The 20213-nt window shown below is 38.3% G+C and overlaps 2 protein-coding genes across 3 annotated transcripts in view; both read right to left on the bottom strand.

Moving 5' to 3' along the window:
• si:ch211-51h4.2 (uncharacterized) overlaps window positions 1-20213 on the bottom strand; it is an 87121-nt gene that overhangs the window by 8875 nt on the left and 58033 nt on the right. For both annotated transcript variants that reach the window (XM_067597942.1, XM_067597941.1), the window contains 2 exons: window positions 14296-14442; window positions 1456-1498 (listed from right to left, as the gene is read on the bottom strand). In XM_067597942.1, the coding sequence (XP_067454043.1) occupies window positions 1456-1498; window positions 14296-14442 (190 nt within the window). The remainder of the gene's footprint in view (window positions 1-1455; window positions 1499-14295; window positions 14443-20213) is intronic.
• LOC137188477 (golgin subfamily A member 6-like protein 22) lies at window positions 5547-7116 on the bottom strand. Its single transcript, XM_067598143.1, has 2 exons — window positions 5971-7116; window positions 5547-5873 (listed from the first exon to the last, which is right to left on the bottom strand). The coding sequence occupies exons 1-2, from the start codon at window positions 7010-7012 to the stop codon at window positions 5620-5622; spliced, it is 1296 nt and encodes a 431-aa protein (XP_067454244.1). The 5' UTR covers window positions 7013-7116; the 3' UTR covers window positions 5547-5619.

Raw genomic sequence — 20213 nt, forward strand, 5'->3', positions numbered from 1 at the left:
GATCTTGTGGTCAGAGGTTATTGTTCAGACCAAAGAGCACCTGATACTTTTCCACTGATTAGCTCCCTCTTTGAAGTTGTGCTCATGAGTGAAATCACCACTTCGGTTGGAATGAGGACCTGCAGACTCTCAGCTAGCCATCCAAATGTGTTCCACACTAAGTTAACTTTGGCTCCATCACTTCTTGTACATGTAGGGAGTCAGAGGGCGAGCTGCACCTGCATCAGCCAAACCTCACTTTGTGCATTAGGCTGATACAATGTGTGGATTTTTACTTTTACATAAAAATCTTGCCTAGTTCAGTTTTTTCCTGAGCTACAGTACCCTTTAAAGAGGTCAAGCCAGGCTAGCTCTGTTGTATGATCTTTGAGTACCAATTAATTTGTCAACCAGGCCCGGCCAGCCACTACAGCTAATTGCTGCATGTTTCCATTAGCAACCCAAGAAGTTGTTAACAAGGTATATGCACTGCTTCCTATGTAATTGAGTCCAAATACAGGCTGATCATATGTTACAGCAGGTGATTTCAGCAGAAACTATTATCCGGCCCTGCATGAGGCTCTCAGAGAACACGTAGGCCTTTAACACACGTACATGTACCGTAGAATGGCTTTTTAATTAATTAAGTGCTAAATGCAGCCTGGGCCCGCCTGTGCCTATGAGAAAGTATCAGTATTGCTGTGTTACAGCATCAGTACTATAACACATCCATTTATGAGGTGGGGGGTCAGCGAGTGACCAGTCAGACTGACTAATACCAGCAATTCAATGGACAAAGATAGTGCAGTAGGCAGGAAGAGGAAGAAGAACACTGCATTTAAAATTCTTTTAAAAAATGTATTTGATTTCTCCCACCGCAGCTCAACATGTACATAGTGAAACTGGAAAACTCAGTGAAACCAGAGGCTTTGATCGTTCATTATAGATAACGTTAATAAAGTTGTGTGACTTGAACAGCTGCCTATGGAGATTACGCTTCACTAAGCGTGAGAAAGGGGAAAAAGAAGACTCAGAGCGTCTTGAAGCACATCTCTCAGACTTGCTGTGGACTGATACATTTGTTAAAGTGGAACTGTTCCGACAGAGCGACGAGTGACGAATATCAAAAATGCAACAGAAACGCTTTGATAGTACCTAACAAGATACTTCCTCACGTCTAAACTGTGGACTTGTTGAGTATCACAACAATGCATTTAAAACATTCATTTAAACCTTTAATGACATTGACATGTTCTGATGTCATTTGCAAGCGTTCTCTTATTAAACAAACCTTTATTATAAATATGTAATATATTCACTGGAGGTGACAGGAAGTTGAAGGCAAAATGCTTTTTTTTCTCCCCATTCATCCAAGATGCTTTAATACTCAGTATTCTGAGTACCTCAGAATTCATAAATGAATTCTGGCATCTTTCCCACTAACACAAACACACAAAAAGGAATATGGAGTCTTACCCTGGTCAGAGGAATGGTTGCAATTTCTCCTGCTTTCTCAGACCTGAGGGAAAAACAAACACATACACATAAATGTTAGTGTATATGCTAAAAGGTAGTCAACTGAGTACAGAATAGTCTCATCAAATCACCCAAACAGAACCTGATGCCCATGTGTGCAGCCTCATGTAAGGAAAACATCTCCACCTGCACCAGCCATACAATCCTCAATCTTTCAACATTGTTATTACTTGCTCTCTGACACATGGTCTGAAGACCTTGTGTCAATTCAAATAGAAATGTAAAATGTAGTACAAATAATACATTTTTTCACTGTGTTTTACATTCATTTCTTTTTATGTCATTTAACACGGCTAACATGAAGGATTTCCAGGAAATAGTGTGGAACTAAATATCCATTTTATGAGAGCGATTTCTTGCCCTAAATTCATCATCCTAGGTAGAGGCAGTAAAATTACATGATTTGAATCCCTTTCCATTGTCATATTTCATCTTTTTAAGCCTACCTGACAACAGTAATTGAATTAGTGAGTAATGCATTATGGGGTTCTAATGCTAGTAATGGAAAAATTTCTCCCTGTTATCCCTGATGTCTGCATCTCTTCTTTTTTTAAAGATGGTGCAATTTAATGTATGTTTTAAGAAAAAAATCAGAGCCAGACAACTGTAACAAAAAGAAATACAAGATATCAGTGGAACTGAGTTTGAGAAAATCACATGGTTAACAAAAAACAATATCAAGAAACTGCACCCAAGAGACAAAAACTGTCACCTGCAATATTTTCTGTAAATGTTAAATGGGAGCTAGAGTATTTTTTTGTGATCAAATTTTTATTTTGTTAATACTAGAGAGCAGATCAAATATATGAGGAACATTCTGTATCCTTACGCAAATCATCAGCTTCTGCATACATCTGTAACAGATGTTAGCTAGAGTCATAATCAAGCAAGCTTGGCTACAACATATCTATGTTATTATCGTCACTCCCCAATCTCTGCTGAGCTGGGCTTTGTGTACTGGTAAATGGTAAATGGTAAATGGACTGTACTTGTATAGCACCTTTCTAGTTTTCTAGTTTCTTTTACACTATGAATCACGTTCACCCATTCACACACATTCATACGCTGATGGCACAGCCATCAGGAGCAATTTGGGCTTAAGTATCTTGCCCAGGGACACATCAACATGCAGACTGGGGGAGCCGGGAATCGAACCACCAATCTTCCGATTAGTGGTGGAGCATAAAACTCTACACCATAGTTTTACTATGGTGTAAAACTATGGTGTAAAACTATGGTGTGACCATAGTTTTACATATATATTATAATGCTGCAATGCTGTACTTTTCATAAAGACTTTTCATTCATAAAGTACGTTTTCTTCTCATGAATTGATTTGCTCTTCATTAAGTTAGTGATAACAATAATAGTGATGCAATAATTAAACACACAATATGCCTGAATAGCATAATCCCATAATATAATCAAAAGTATGCAATATAAATGTAGTATTAATATAAATAATACATGTATCATTTACATGAATGACTTTTGGATGCAAATGTTAGCTACTGGTTGAAGATTATGAGTGAGGGAGTCAAACAAGCTTAAGTTTATTACAGGAGTAGTTCATGTCAGTTTAGAGAGATTTATAGATGACTAATAAAGCCACAGAAACAAAACTTAAACCTGGTCTGACAAGGTGGAGAGCTGAAATATGCTATGAATTTGTGCTGACACTTCCAGTGAGCTCTACAGTGCCATCACGAAGCTAAAGTTTGCTTTCATACTAAATTCTTCTCTCAGTTCTTTTACATTTATAATAGTAATCGTTATTTTTAAAGGGCTGCCCTCTACATTAATTAAGCTTCATTAGGAGTAATTGAAATAGACCCTGGCTCTCTCTCTCTCTTTCTCTAGAGGCCGGCCAGCTCCCAGCCCGCAGAGAGATCTCCTGGGTAGATACAAGAATAGTACAGTATAGGGGAAAATATATTGTGCTAAATATTAAATGAGGCACAAATTGTAGTAAAACATATGGCAGGCCACAGCTAAACCTATGAATCAGTGTTTCCATTTTAAACTCTAATTTTGGCCATTTGTCTACTGCTGCTGTAAAGTGCTGTAGGTTTCATTAGTTTTTTTCTTTCCGCTTTCCTTTGCAGCCCAACAAACAGAACCCACAACTCTGTGAAGAAGAGAAGCAAAAGTTAAGAAATGTAGAAAACATGAGCATATGATGCAAACAGTCCAGGTGCACATCGTGTGCATAACACCTGCTACACAGGCATTGTGTGTCCTGCAGGAACATAGTGGTACCATGGTCATTTTACACACACATAAGTCAATAGATCCATCCAACTCCACAGCAAGATATCTCAACTATTGGCCCGACATCTAGAAATTTGTTACACAGATATTTATGATCCTTTAACTGATTGAGGATGAGTCCTAAAGACCACCTGTCACCTCAAGTCACAATCAAGTCAAGTCAAAAACATTTTGCTCTGTGAAAATTCATCAATTTATTTCTATATCATTTGCTGTGGATTCAGTGTAGGAGGAATCCAACTTCCATTGTCATAAAGAGAAATATTTCATTTTTACACATGAATTATCAAACTGTGCCTTTGTAAAGCAACATTGTTTTAAAATTATTATTATTATTATTATTATTATTATTATTATTATTATTATTATTATTACTATTAAGTAGACCACCTGCTGTATTATCAAAGAAGAGGGATTTTTGTTATTGGAGATACTTACCTACTTTCAGTTGCACCTATTGATTATATTATTTCACTTCAGCTGTCTATTTCTGTCATGCAACATGAAGTGTGGACTTGAGTCACATGACTTGGAGTTAATAAAATCAAAAAAAGACTTTTATGACTTTAATACCAGTGACTCATGACTTCACATGGACTTTAACCTTTTGAGTTGGAATACCTGATATAAACAACAATCATGTTAATCATGCAAAAAAATAGCTCTTCATTTTACTGACAACAGATATCAATCCGACAACAGCCAATCACGCTACGTAAAGTGGAGGGAAAGATGCATTTGGCCGTGCAGACCAGAGGGAAACCTTGCGTTACCACATTCAGATGTAAAGACTCTGCTGTGGTCAACAAACAACAAAAGTTCCAAATTTTCTTTCATTTATTCTGTAAATTTACTACACTGTCACTCTTCGTTGTTACTTATCATTATTATTCATACATTGTGAGGGGGTCATGAACGTGTGTAAATTTCATTTCAATCCATCCAATAGTTGTTGGGCCATTACATTCAAAGCCACAAGTCAACCTCATGGTGACGCTGGAGTAAAAGTCAGATGATGACCAGAGTTGTCAGGATTCATCACCTAGCAACTGCAAATATCTGAGCCAAATATAGAGCCAAATCATACAGTAGATTTAAAGATATTTCTCACAATAATTGAAAACTTTGACCTGCTGGTGGTGCTAAAGGAAAAGTAAGAGGATCATCAAATTCATTCAAATTTATCCTTTGAGGACCAAGAACATCTCTACAAAATTTTATGGGAAACCATCCAGTAGTTTTGAGATATTTAAGTCTGGACTGAAGAGTCTGAATAAACAACCAACAGACTGACATGCAATCCACAGAGTCATGGCTAAAGTGGACTTAGCTGTCCAGGCTCTCTTGGCTTGAAACTTGACCTGGAACTTCACAGCTAAGACTTGAGACTTACTTGCGACTTACTGAACAACTTTGACCCTCCTCTGTGACATATTGGAGGTTCACTTTGACAGTCACTTCATGACTTGCATGACGTGAAAAGTTTGAATTTTATTTCCCTGACAGAGAAGTCTACTCCAGACCCCACATGTCAGTGGCAACACAGTCAGATTTGAAGAAATGTCTGTTGAGCTCAGGAATGACAGAACACTTGAGCCTCTTTCCTTTTAGTTTTGAATACTCTGCTCTATCCTGTATTCATGGGGCTGCTTTAACCATTCAACTTCAAAGTAATCAAAATCCAACACTTATATATTGTATTATATATTGTATATTTAAGCACATATTAACCAATACCTGTGCTATGCAAAAACTACAACTTAAATGGTTCAATGCAACACAGTTTTATTATACTAGCTCATTAACATCAATAACATCCTTTCACATTTACATTCAGAAGATGGATTTTTTGAGGATGCTGTTTCTGGACATGGTGAATCCTTCGGTGTAGCAGTCAAACTGCTCAGACAAATTGCTCCAGCGGCTCTCCTTGCAGGCAGCCTGCTTTGCGCAGCGCCTCTCAGCTTTGAGCCTGTGAGCCTCCTTCTTCCTCTCTCTCTGGTCCTGGTGCTTCTCAAACCAGAACTCAAATCTCAGTCTCTCCTGTACCCTCAGAAGGGACTTGTAGGATTTTGCTGCTTTTGTTGCTGGGAAAGAAAAAGATGATGAGCAGAGAAAAAGTTGCTGAATTAAATAAGTAGTAAAACGCAATGTGAAACAAGTGGATACAAATGAGATACATACTTTCAGTCTTGGGGCTTGCTTTTTCAGCAGAAGGTGGGTGGGTGGAGCCGTGTGGGTGGATCTCTTTTTCAACAGTCTCACAGTCTGTTTTCTGCTCTCTCAGAGTTTTTCTTTTACTTTGCTCCTTGCCCTGCAGCTTAGAAGTCAGGCACTTCAAGCTGGCTTTGTCTTCCACTTTTTGCAGATGGCAAAGCTCAGCCTCCTTGTGCCTCCTCTGCTGTTCCTTTTCCAGATCACTCAGACTGAATTTAAGACTTGTGACCGGCTCCTCCCCCATCATTACCCATTTCCACTGGAGCTTATCTATCTTCAGTTGGTCTTGTTTTTGTCTCTCCAGGACCATTTGCTCATCTGCCCTCCTCTCCTCCTCTCTGTGTTTAGCCTCCTGCATCCTCCTCTCCTCCTCCTCCTCTCTGTGTTTAGCCTCCTGCATCCTCCTCTCCTCCTCCTCTCTGTGTTTAGCCTCCTGCCCCCTCTTCTCCTCCTCCTCTCTGTGTTTAGCCTCCTGCATCCTCCTCTCCTCCTCCTCTCTGTGTTTAGCTTCCTGCATCCTCCTCTCCTCCTCCTCTCTGTGTTTAGCCTCCTGCATCCTCCTCTCCTCCTCCTCTCTGTGTTTAGCCTCCTGCATCCTCCTCTCCTCCTCCTCTCTGTGTTTAGCCTCCTGCATCCTCCTCTCCTCCTTCTCTCTGTGTTTAGCCTCCTGCATCCTCCTCTCCTCCTCCTCTCTGTGTTTAGCCTCCTGCCTCCTCCTCTCCTCCTCATGTTTTTCTTTCTGCCTTCTCCATCTCTCAGTTTCTCTGTCTCTTTCCTCTCTTTCATTCTTGCACTTTTGTAGCACTTCCAGAGATGCTCTCTTTCTGCGCTCCATCTCCATTTCCCTCAACTCTCTAAACATCTCTCTCCTGAGCTCCTTCCTTCTCTCCTCTGGGGTCAGTTCCCTGATGCCCTTGACAATTTCAGTCTTGAGTTGAATTTGGTACCTTGACATCATCTTTTCTTTTCTCTTTGTGTACTCTATATGCTCTTGGTGTGATGCAACCATGCATCAGTTAACCAAAAAGGCAGGTGCAGGCCACCATGCTGCTGTGATACAGCAGCTAATCAAAAAACAAGTATGTGGTTGCCAGGCAACCAGTGGATACAACCACTATATGCAAAGAAAAAGTTACAGCACATAACTGAAGTAATAAAGGTATTACATAGGTATTAAAGTACTAAATTTGGACACAAGGCCTATCTAGAGCATGTAGCTCCCTCAAAACTGCAACTTGACATTTTTGTTTGCGTGTATGGATTAAACAACCTGATACAATGTGTTCATTAGTTAGATTTGGAAGTGTTCATGTAATTTGAGTAAATGAATATTGTTTTTTGAGATAAGACAGTTAATCCATCATGCAGAGAAAATTAATTTGTTATTCTGAGATAAGAAGAAAACTAAATCAATCTTGAGATAACAGGACTGAAATAATAATAGTAACTATAGCGGCTTTCACCTTCTTTAAACCCTAGTTTGATATGATATGTTGAACTGAACATAACACATAAAAATGCAAATGTTGTAAAGTATAAATCAATCCATGATGGCATCTCATATTTATTTTACTGGACTTGAAATTGTCACACAATGTTGACAATATTTACATGTTTCTAGGAAAGAGTCTACACGCACTGGAAGAAGCAACCAACCTTCAAGAGAATTACATCTGCTACTGTATATTTACTAAACTTCCTGGGGCACTGCACTAACACTTTATACTCTATACTAACACTTTATCGTGTGTGTGTATTGGTGTGTAGAGGATAGGCTTGTGCCGATTGGATCGTATATCAATATTGAAGGGATTTTAACTAACTCACTATTAGAACTAAAATGTGTTATACAAGTAGCGTAGGTCCTTTAAGGAATAGCTCAGTGTGTAGGTTGTGTGTGTGAGTGTGTGGTCAAGAGGGAGCATGTGTGTGACAATGAGGCCGGCGACCAGAGAGTATAAGGTTAGCAGTATAACTGTGAACGTAGCAGTGCAGTGTGTGTACTGTTTAGGCTATTTGTCAGGGAATAAATGCTACAACTCCTTAAGACCCAAGCAAAGTTCCCATGTCTTGCTTGCCACCTGCTGATTAAAATGAAGGGGGTTAGCCCCAAAGTCAGCAACACAAAGTCTCCCCTGTGCTTCCCAAATACGGTCTGGACACTGATCAGGCTCACTTAAGCTGGACTGACCTTTAAGGCGGACCAGCTATTCTCATTTCAGTTGCTTCTATAGAGAGAATGGAGAAATGTTGCGCTAGTGGAACAGAGAGTATTAAATTAGCCAGATAGCTGTAGCTATAGCAGCAGTGCACAGTGGCAGTCCAATGTGTGTACAGTCTAGGCTATTTGTTGGTGAATAAGTGCTACCAAACCAAAATAATCCCAGATAGGGGATTTTTGTGTTCTTTTTCGCAACAAGCTCTTTCATGATTGCATTAGCTGAAAATGGCGATGTCCTCTATAGGGACCCTGCCCCCCCCCCCCGCACTGGCTGCACATCCACCGGCACAAATATATCAGCGATTGCCGGTTATTGGGCTGACGGTGGCCGGTAAGAAAATTTTGACATATCGCCCAACTCTAGTAGGGGAATAGCAAGACAGTGACAGTTACTGTACTGCATAATGCAAAGTACATGTGCTTCACTTTCTAATATCTTCTTGTCCCTCCTTCCTTTCCATTTCACTTTCTTCCTCTCTTCCATTGCTGTACTATGGCAGCTGCTTAGCTGGTAGTTTTTATACTCTTGGTTGTGACATGCTGTCAGATGAAGGGGACCAGCAAGACGAAACTAATTAAAAAGACACGCACAAGCATAGAAACAGCACTGTGTGCCTCATTTTTGGTGTTTCAAATTGCCAAAGCTAATAGGCTTCATACAGTCAGGGGTGAGCTACGTTGCTGGACTTGAGCAAATGTTGTGGAAGGAAGAAAGCTTCAGAAATGATGGAAAAAAATCTACTTTCTCACAACAGATTGGGACAGATTTAAAATATCTAAAAAAATGTGAGGAAAGTTCCAAAATAGCATCATTATCATATTTCAACAGTGTATGTGTGTGGAAACGTTCAGTTACTGCCTTCTGTGAGATTAATCGATTGTGATTAAATTGTAAGCACTTCACATAATGCAGTTTATAATGCAGGCTACTAAAACTGTGTTGTAATTTTGTGAAACTAATAGTGATTTCAGATAAGAGTAGACAAAAGCAGGATTCCTGGCTGAAATGCCAAAAATCCCTGGCAGATTTTATTAGCCATAGCTATCTAACTAACATTAACTCTGTGGGTTGGTTAAATACTCCATCTCCACCTGACTATGAAAATCAGAAACCTGTAAAAGGCATTTGCATTTCATGGCTATGTACATGAAATCAGAGCCTTGTAAATATGTAAAAAAGATCTGAAGCTAAAGCTTAAAGCAAATAGTCAGCATCCTCACCAGTTGATGATTCATGTGGACATGACAATAAAGGAGCAGCATTGTTCTTGTATTGCAGTGTAAAGTCAGTTAGCCTTAGTATTTTGGTGCAATATTATAAAATAGTAATATAAGACATTTTTAAAATGTCTTTTAATTTTTAGGTTTATGCTTTATTGTTAGTATTTTCAAACAATACTTTTACTTGAGAAGAGATTTTGAGGATGAAGACAAACGGTTGAGTTTGTCCAAGTTAAAATGGATGAACCCCTAAAATCATGTAAGTAGTTTGTAAGATCCCAGTTAGCTTCTTTGAAGGATGTGCTGCTCTTAATTTTGCACTCTGGCTCGTGCAAACTGTCGACTCTTGATTGTTTGACCTGATAACCAGCGTTACTACTGTAGATAACAAGCTAGTTAGCTAGACATGCTCATGTTAGAGGCTTATGTTAGGGTAGACACACACACAGTTAAATGATGACTGAATGATGATTCATATGAGCACCCGACTACTGTTTTAGGACAGACTTGAAAAATTGTGAACCTGTCCTTTAATTTCAGCTTTTGACAGAAATATGCATGGAAACAGGCTGGGAACTCATGCACCTGTTGCTGTAGTCTGCTGACAGCTGGCTGCCTCAGGGCAAGCTGCTGCTGTTTGACCTCTGAGAAGAGCTTTTAGCGGCACATCTCTCAGACTGTGCAGAGTACTGGAACATTTGACTTCTGTACTGATCTGAATTAAAGCATGCAAGGCTCGTCCTCATCCATCCTGGTGAACAAGGATAACTTTACAGCTCTCGCAGGACTGGAAAGAGGAGAGTGGGGCATGTTTTCATGGTCTAATGTTGGAAGTGAAGCTACGAGAGATGCCATGTGCACTCTGCTGTCAAAGCCAGTTGTCACACCTAGTTTAAATTCAGATTTGAATGTAGTTTTCTCTACAGCTCTACAGTTTATAACAACACAGACTGATGGACTAATCTAGTAAGTACTGTGGTGATTATTATTAGAATTGACACATTTGGCTCCCGGTATTCCTTTCCTGTCCATGAAGTATTTCTTGCAGGAGCATCTTGAGTGTCTTAATCTCTTCATGACGATATCACTCTTTTCTGTCTTTCTTTGGTTTGTATTTTTAACATATAAAAGTGAGCAGCTGAGCGTTCACTGCAAATTTCTCCTCTGTGTAAGTTACTGAAGTATTTCCTCTCTTCTGCCTCTGCGTTGATCCACTTACCACACTAGATTCAGTGATGTCTTGCCATGACTGAAACAATGCATGACTCTGAGGTGAGAGAACGCCATCCCAGGAAACATGATGCCAATTATGTTCCTATTATTATATTATAATAATAGAAGTAAAAAAGATGATTCGTACGGAAAAAAATAAAGACTAGCGACAAGAAATGTTTACTAGCTGTGATTATTGCCAAAGGAGGTGTCACTAAGTATTTGCCAATGCCAAATTCACACATTTTTTTAATTAAACAAATATTTGGTGAAATTGTGTTGACATGTCATTTAGAATGCAACAAACGCACAAATTTTATCCAGGAGTGGCTGTAAATTTGCATGATTATTATGTGTGACAGCTGAAAGTAGGACTACTAACATGCAGTCAGGTGTAGAACTAAAAGTCTGGATCACATATCTGATGATTTCAGCCTCTCTATCCTAATTAGGATGTTGACTGAACATTGTACCAGCCATTACATTTTTTTAAATATTTTTATGTTTTAACGATCAAGGATGAGGTTGAAAGCTATTGTCTATTATGGAAAATTCTTAAAGGTAGATCTACATCTACATCTTAAATAATTACATTTTGGGACATACTATATATCCTTGTCTAATAGTCCTCAAACTGCCCAGGTGTTGACTTGGTCTCGGACCTCTCTGGTATGGATGACAACTTCACTTATTCTGATATGTATTCTGCTCATAAACCTGACCTGGGGCCTCAATTATTACTGTATGTGTACCCTAATTTCTACGCACAGAATCGGATTTATCAATTTCTGCTTGTTCTTGAGATTTACCAAAAACCTTTTGATGCATGAGTGTAATCCTGGGTAACCCACTCCCTAAATTACAGGTACAAAAAGCAACTCTGCCAACCATGAAAGCATAATTTAAAGATTGTCATCTATCGTCCCAGAGGACATTAATAATGAAATAATATTTCAATACCATTTGTTTTAATTTTTTAACTACAGCTGAGCTCAGACTACAGGAGTTTTAAAATCCAAAACAATTTTGAAATCAGGTTGCATTACGCACATAAGGAGAAACTTCACAGATATTCTCTCTAATCTCAAATAAGCACACACTACAAGATTTGAAAATAATGGCACATCACACACTACAGGATATTGTTAAGATTATTGTGCCAGAGGGAGCAATGGACCACCTCACATGATCTCATAGGGAAGCAGATGTAAACAAAATGGAGACTGACATGGTGCAGTAGTAAAGTTCTTTTCTTTGTCTGTACAGTTATGATATGTCTTGGAAGACACATGTGGAGAGGAAGACACCCTACATTGAAGTTAGTAGGACTTTCAAAGGGATGTGGCTGACCATATATGGCATTCTGTTGGGTGTGCATGCACAAGCAGATGGATGTAGATCAGGTAAGAAATAACATTATTCATACTGAAAAACACATGTTTGATGAATACCTATTTTCTTGTTTGTATGAACTGTTTCTACTCAAACATTTACAGCTTGTTTCACTCATGCTTCGATAAATGAGCCCCCTGGACCAAACTCTTACAGCCTAACACAGCAGATGTACTCCAGATATTTTTATACCTTTGCAACTCCCAAACTTTTCCAGACCTTAAATTGCTCTCCAATCACCTTTACCTGAGGAGTAACATTCCCCAGAAATCCCAAGTGTTTTTCAAACTGCAACTTGTCTAAAAGCAAACTGTTGTTTCTGATCCCAGTAACAGAACACACAAAGCCATCTGAGATGCTGGAGTATCCCCCATCCTCACTTTTATATTTGTTATTACCCCCTTCATCCTGACATGGCTTTAAAAGCACATAGCTGCTTGAAAGGACTCAACACATGAGGAAAACAAGGTAAGAGGATTGGGATTTGAAATGGTTTAACAACCATGCGCTGCTAAAAGATGCTTTTTTTTTTTTTTTTTTTTTAAAGAAAATCATAAAAATATACATTTTCCACTAGGGGGCAATGTTGGTCTATGAAAGCCACAGCTCTGCCAAGCAGGGAGAAGAGAGTACCTGTTCCTGAGGTTGTTTTAGCCATGTGGGTCACAGCAGCTCTGCTTTTTAAAGAGATGAACAATGAACAGTGATGGGTAGGGGGGAGTAAAAGAATAACACAGAAATAAAAATTCATGCCAAGCAATCAGAATGAAAAATGGTTGTTCTGCAAATCAGTGAAATGAAGGAGGTTTTAATGGAAAGGGAAGGCCTGAGCCAGGGAGCTATTCCAATTCAAAGATGCTTTGAAATAATTACATATTCAGTACAAGGCTGTTAATTGTGCACATTCACACAAATCTCTGCTGATGTATCATCACTGTCACCTTTGAGTGTCAACGGAATAGCACACTGTATAATTCTGATGACAAAAAGCTAACAGAAATGGAAATCTGGTGCTGTTTTTAGGAGCTCAGAATGGAAGTGGACAACGTAATTTCAAAATGAGCTCCATGCCTGCCAAATTATTTAAGGAGTGACCGAAAATTGATGGATGTTATTTGACAATGACTCATAATACAGGTCACAGGGGACAATTTGGATAGTTGCTTTGATAAACTCTTGTTCTGTATTTTTAAGGTGTGGCCTTTAGATACATCAGAAAATGCAAACAATTATACTGTCACAATTATATAGTGACTGAAGACTGGTTGATTAACAAAAGAGTGTAAATCAGTTCTTAGAATGTTCTTAGGATTTTCTATTGAATTGCCTTGAAATTGTGGTCTGCGTGATCCAGTATTAATGGTTTGGCTCGGCCCAAGATCGTGCAAGGGTTCGCTCTCATCAAGCATGAGGTGGTTTATGTGACCTCTGGAGTATTTACTCCTTAGTTTTAGTTCATTTGTTCAGGTGATAGTAATGCCATTTGAACTTCAGCACCAAATAACTACATTAAGATATTTATAGTAAAACAGTCATTGGCCCTCAGTTAAAAGAATGATGGCATGGTTCATTAAAACATAATCCATACCCACTACAGGTGACAATCCTAAAAGACAAGCTATTGTGCATACTAGCTAACTACTAACAGCTGATCACTGGAGAAGGACAATTACGACATGGATTACAGTAAGGTCCATCATGCTCAGCTACAGTTAAAGGTTCTGAAATGTGATTTTTTGGACTTTAAAGACCAGTTCACATAGAGAGCATTTTTAGAAGTCTCTTTGACAGACAGCTGGTTCTGAGGTCAGTGATGGCTGCATGGTGAGTACAGGGCACTCACGTAGGGCTGCAACTAAGGATTATTTTCATTATTGATTAATCCAAGGTGACATCTTCAAATGTCTTTTTTGTCCACAACCCAAAGATATTCACTTTACTATCAAGACTAAAGGAACCAGAAAATATTCACACAGTTTAGATTCCCAGTAAGACTGAAGCCAGGTTACTACGAATCAAACAAGCCACTTATGTGATAAATCCTGGTTCATCTGTTGTGACAAATTAAAAACAAAAAATGCCCACTGAATGCAGACTAAAGAATGCAGCTGTAGGTGACTTTACTGTCAGAGAATATGTCCAGGCAATAACTTAGAGGATTCAAAAGTAGGCCTGTAGCCAGAGGACTGTTGGTTCTAATGAAAGGCACAAAACAGGAGAGGAAAGCATCCAGAGTAAAGACTCACTCCTCTAGTGAGATGTTGGAGTACAGCAGAGGGGAGACTGACGAATGAGGATCAGACAGGCTGCTGGGTTGCTGGGTTGTCATCTCTTCTACCGTCCGCCTCTCCGGTAACGACGTCTGAGGGACAATTTCCAGCACTGCCCAGCACCTGAAGCACACAGAGAGAGAGAATTCATGACAGATTTAAATGATCTAAATTACCACATGAATAAACAAGATGTCACTTAGTAACTCACCATCAGTACCTCCACACATGTTATGCAGCTGTTCATATGCCTGTTCCAGGTGATTTTCACTACAAGTCAGTATCCTCTCTATCACTGACTGTATCCACATCAGGTTTGCATAACAATAACTGACATGGGACAAAATATGCCGATCAAATATTCTACAATTTAATATACTACAGCCGGTTATTAAAACAATTACTGTAAAGTATATACTGTACTATATATTCACAGCCACTGGTGATGCCTTATCACAGAACCACATTTTGGAATATTTTTGTTATAGCGGTGTCTGACCTAATAAGATCTTGGGGATAAATTTGAGAGTTTCACTATAAAGCTAAGCCATATAGGAGCTCCTAAATGGTTACTTTTTTTAATTGGTTAAGAAATGGAGACTTATCTACGTAGACTGAAAATAAAGAGCTGCCAATAAGGCAGTAGTAATAGCATTAATAGCTATTCTGTGCTCACATGAAGATACAGTATCATGATCCATTAGATGACACAACAAGCAATTTCACATTTTTCCAAGATATGTAGTCACACGGTTCATCTGATTTTATCTATATCTTTTGGGTGGAAGAGGAACGATTGAATAAGTTTCATGATGTGCAAGGAACAAAAACAAAAGATAGATCTCTAGAATTTTTTTTGAAATTAATTGGTACTAGGGTATCAAGAGCAAGCTTCAGGTTCTCAGTAGAAAGACATCCGGTGCTTACTGGCTAATGTCACAATGATATAGCATGCCCTCTAATCTACAGTAAAACACTCATAATCTGCTTAGCCACCACTGCCACTTCTCCCAATGCTGCACTATTAAATATTTTTTATGTTAACAATGGATCAAATCACTACATATAATGTCAAAAGTGTCACTTGTAGTGATGAACCCATAGAGAATTATCACCAGCTTCTGCAGTTCCCCTCATCTCTACAAAGCTTTACAGCATCTTTGAGCTAATTGTTTTAGTTTTACAGTCCACAAGTTTACTGTTTTTGTTCAGTCTCACAACTCTCATCAAGCTTGTTTCTGGGCTGCGACAGGCAGCTGTTTTTAGAAAAAAAAAAATCTCTGACAAACCCCACTATACACTCCCTGCCCAGCACCAGACAGCACACAAAGTCAGAAACTAACTGTGAACATAGAGGAGCATTTAGCTGCTCAAGAGCCAAACATTTTTCTCAGAAATACTGTAGAGACCAAAACAGAGCTACAAGAAGAGTGAAAAGTGGACCTGCATTCACCAGGTGGCCAGAAACGAGACTCCAAATGAAGGATAATGAGTGCTTGTTGGATGTGCTAACAGGCAATAGTTTGCCAATATCTACAGCAGCTTTAACATCTACATGTAGCTGGCACTGAAGTGTTGTTTGGTAATGTGCACTAATTGAAAATGGTTTTTAAGTCATAGTGACAATAATATTAAAATGCTGTTTGTTTGCAGTGTTAGAACAAAGTCATACACATTTTGGATTGTTTAATTTAAGCTGATTACCTATTCACCTATTCATTCTTGTTTAGACCACAGAACTGCCAAACTAAATGCTATATGGACTCCTTTTATGGATGAAAGTACCAAGTGTAGGGAAGGTGGAGGGGGGCTGTTCTTTGAAAAAAAATCCCCAATGAGACTATCCATCCATTAGCTGAATTAATCTAACTTTTGGTGTGTGGGAGGAAGCTAGAGCACCCAGAGGAAACCCATGCAGGCATGGGGAAAACATACAAACTCCACACAGAAAGGCTTTTAACCCAGAATCCTCTTGCTCTGAGGCGACAGTGCTACCCACTGCCACCATGCCAATTAGACTAATCTTTGTAAACTTTTGGTGAGGACTGTTTACTGTTAGACTATGATATTCAGTCCTTCAAAAACATACATAATTTCTGTGAGGAATTTCACTGCCTTTCAGTTACACCAGGGCACTTTTTTTAATTCTGAGATTGTTAAAGACACCGAACAACTTGCTTAACGCAACAGTTATCTTCACTGAAAGGGTTGTGCTCACTGCAGGTAATGTAGAATCTTTGATAATGTGCCGTTCATTTTTAATAAACTGCATGACATTGGATGCATGGCACTCTTACTTCCAAGCCTGGCTGCCCTTTCAGAGGATGAAACCCCCCCAAGCGTGACATGGAAACAGAGACTTACTTCTTGTAAAACCTCACATGGGCCACCATGAATTAATTACACATTCATTAGCAAGACCAAGCTGAGATGAATCATCCCCTTAGTTCTGGCAGAGCAATGAATCACAAAATGAGTCGATCTTTAGAAACAGACATGGTCTCACTCTTGGTGGTGATTTCACTCCAAACATAACACTGCTGCATGTGGTTATACTGTTACACCCAACATCTGGGCACTACTGTCCATTGTGATGATGATTTACTCCCTCCAACACCACAGCCTCCTCCTGTTCTAGTTTGCCTTTGCCATACTTGACATTGGCATCTATTTCCTTGTACACCATGTGTACACCATCTCTCAGTGCTGTGTGTCTGCTGGATTCAGTGCTGTATGGCTCCAGAGGTTTGTTGTGCTCCCTGCTGAATCTGTCACTGCAGCAAGGATTCTTTAGGGAGCAACCTCAAGAGCAAAGCCTATTCTGCTAAATAAAATGGCTGTATAAGTTTAGTGGTTTGCTCAAATAGTGGATACAATAAATGCTTTACGTTTTAGGTCTTTTTTCTCTCATGTGAATTTGCTTTAACCCTTTGTCTTTTTAAGTTTTAATGTAAAACACAGTTGTGAAGCTTAAAATAAATAATTTAAAAAACAGTGTATTATTATATGTACCATTTGCTGTAGTAAATACCTCTGTGCCTTAGTCAGACCCTTATTTATGTGTTTGTGCCATTATGTAGTTGGGTATGACCTAAAGTTATTATCATAAAACATAACAGCAGTATGAACACAAATCCATTTTACACAACCCAGAGTTTACTTTGTGAAAACATCACGTTTTCATGCTGGAATAATTCCCTGAAGAATACATTACATTTGCATCAAATCATGTGTAAAAAAAGCTAGCTTATTATCAAGCAAGCATCAAATACAAGTGATCTCCGTAACATATTTTCCCTGAGAGTTTGGTTTATACAAAAGATGCCTGTCTTTGTAGATGGAGTGAATGTAAAGTGAACTAGCACTTGTCCTCAATACAGACTTTAAAGGATTGCTGCCTTCTCTACAAATGTGTCTGCATAATTTATTTAAAACATTTGAAATAGATGTTGTCTTTGGTAATTTCATTGTTACATTTAGTTGATTCTTTCACATTGCTACAGGGGTCCTCTCCTGTTAAATTTATAACCTCATAATCTACAGTATGTTATATAACTGTCTGTTATGTCGATTGCAACTTTAAGTCATTATGTTTTATGTCAGTCTGCAAAGGTTGAAGGTCATTGCTACAAATAAAAAAAAGTGTGTTAACTGAACATATCTGCTAACAATCCATTTTATAGGAAAATTAATGAGACAAGCAAAGGTAATACTATAATTAATCTGTCAAATTAATCTTATTTTCCAATGGGCCCAAGAAACCCATTCAGAACTCCTGGATACTTTTGAAGTATTGTGTCAGCAGTTTTGTTTTTGGACAGCCATAAATTCAATCCAACAATTTTGTGTTTCAATTGGCTGGCAATTTCAAATTGTGCTGTTCTTCTAAAGTAACATGATGGATTCATCCCACTATTACCAAACAAATGCCATATAAAAACATGTTTTAATGTGTTACCAGAAATGTCGTCATGTCAGGATGCCTGATTGCTGAGAACACATTTACATTCACAAGTTGCTTATACAGTTTTGTGCAGGTGATACCTTTCGCTGTCTCTGAACCTCTCCAGTCTCTCTAATAAATATGACCTACCAACTGTAAACTACATGTCTTTAATGTGCAATATTCATATGGCATCATCATTTTTTGGCTGTCAGACCATCAGTCTGAAAAATATAATCTAGCTTTAAACTGGCTCAGCAGTCACTGGAAAGATATACTCATGCATGGGGTCTAATTAAAATTCAAAAGATTTGCTGTACAGGAATGAAGTTAAGAGTGTGTTTTACTACACTACACTATCCTTAAATTAAACACATCTGTCAAAACATTTATATATAGAATTATATAGAAAGAGCTGGGTAATACCACGGAAACAAACAAGGCTTCCTTTTACAGTACAGTTTCAGCTTACTTGCTGAGTAAATTGCCATATTTTACTTAGTGATGTTGTGAAACATATATGGTACCTGTTAACAGCACAGCCAATGGAATAATCTATTACAAAGGATATGGTAAGAACACTGTAATACCATGGAAACAAACAAGGCTTCCTTTTACAGTACAGTTTCAGCTTACTTACTGAGCAAATTCTAAAAACATCTACAAGAACATACCCAGTATTTAAGATGACAGTAGAAGAAAACTGTTCCTGTGGAGGTTGTTACCAGGTAAGTATAAGATAAATCTAATAGACCTTTTATAAATGGGTGTAGCCATGAACAATAACTATGTAAGAAAAACTAATTAATTGGAAAGTACTATCTTAATTTGTAGATACTATATAATTAAACTTGGGCTGTTACCAACATAAACCTTGGATAACTACAATTGTAATTTGACAATTGGTTGCCTACTTTCCTAGCAAGTGTGCAATTATATCTGAGCTATTACTAACCTAAACTGGTCACAACTACATGGTACTTAGTTGAGTTGATGGGTAATAGTGGAGGTTTTTCTTAGTGTTTCAGCTGTAGTTTCTCCGTATTTGCCTACTTATTACCAGGATTAATTACCCAATAATATACTATAATTCACCATATATTTACTGGGTAAATATTAAGTAATTAAGGAACTGTAAAAGGAAGGGTTACCCTGATTATATGGATACACGTCCATTTCCAGAACTGACAACTGCAAATATTTTGAGACTTGACTGTAAGTGGAAAAACTGAAAACTCATTTAATCCTTGTGATGTGACAGAAAAAATATTTTGATTCTCTAAACTGAGTTCAAACATTTATTTAATAAAACTGTCAGATTGACAGATTTGATTGAGCTCAGGACACATCCTGAGGACAGCTGCGTTGCTTCAAATTATTTTATTGTTAAACTTGGAATCTGTGAGTAACAGTTTTGCAAGATTTAAATAATTAATGAAATTTCCTCTGCTGTGCCATCCTTTGCTAAACTAATGTACAGTCCCTCTCTCAAATGAGAGACTGTAGATGAAACACATATATCATTCCTGGCGCTATGTGATGACTACAGCTGTTTATTAAACATGACATTCTACAAGTTGTTGTGGGAAACTCACTCATCTGACAGAACATATTTCTGAACTCTGGATCACTGGATTAGGCTCATGTGGATTATATTATTGTTAAGAATCTTTCTTTAATTATGTGTCGGCACAAGTGTGCTCCTTTGGTGCCCTTGTGAAAATTGCATAAAGACTTTGTTTGAACCAGTGAGGGCCTTGTGCCTGTGGGAAAATAGGGCCTTCAATCTAGATGTTTAGGCCAACATTGATGAAAAGTATTTTAAATGCTCACAAAAATGAAAATTTGAACATCCACATTTCCCTAAAAAAACTGGACAAAATTCAATCTGAAGATTGTGTGATATGATCAAACAATCTAGGATGGCTACTGAATGGACCTTGTGGAGAGA

The sequence above is a fragment of the Thunnus thynnus genome, chromosome 8, assembly GCF_963924715.1.
Source record: "Thunnus thynnus chromosome 8, fThuThy2.1, whole genome shotgun sequence".
In the NCBI taxonomy this organism is placed as follows: domain Eukaryota; kingdom Metazoa; phylum Chordata; class Actinopteri; order Scombriformes; family Scombridae; genus Thunnus; species Thunnus thynnus.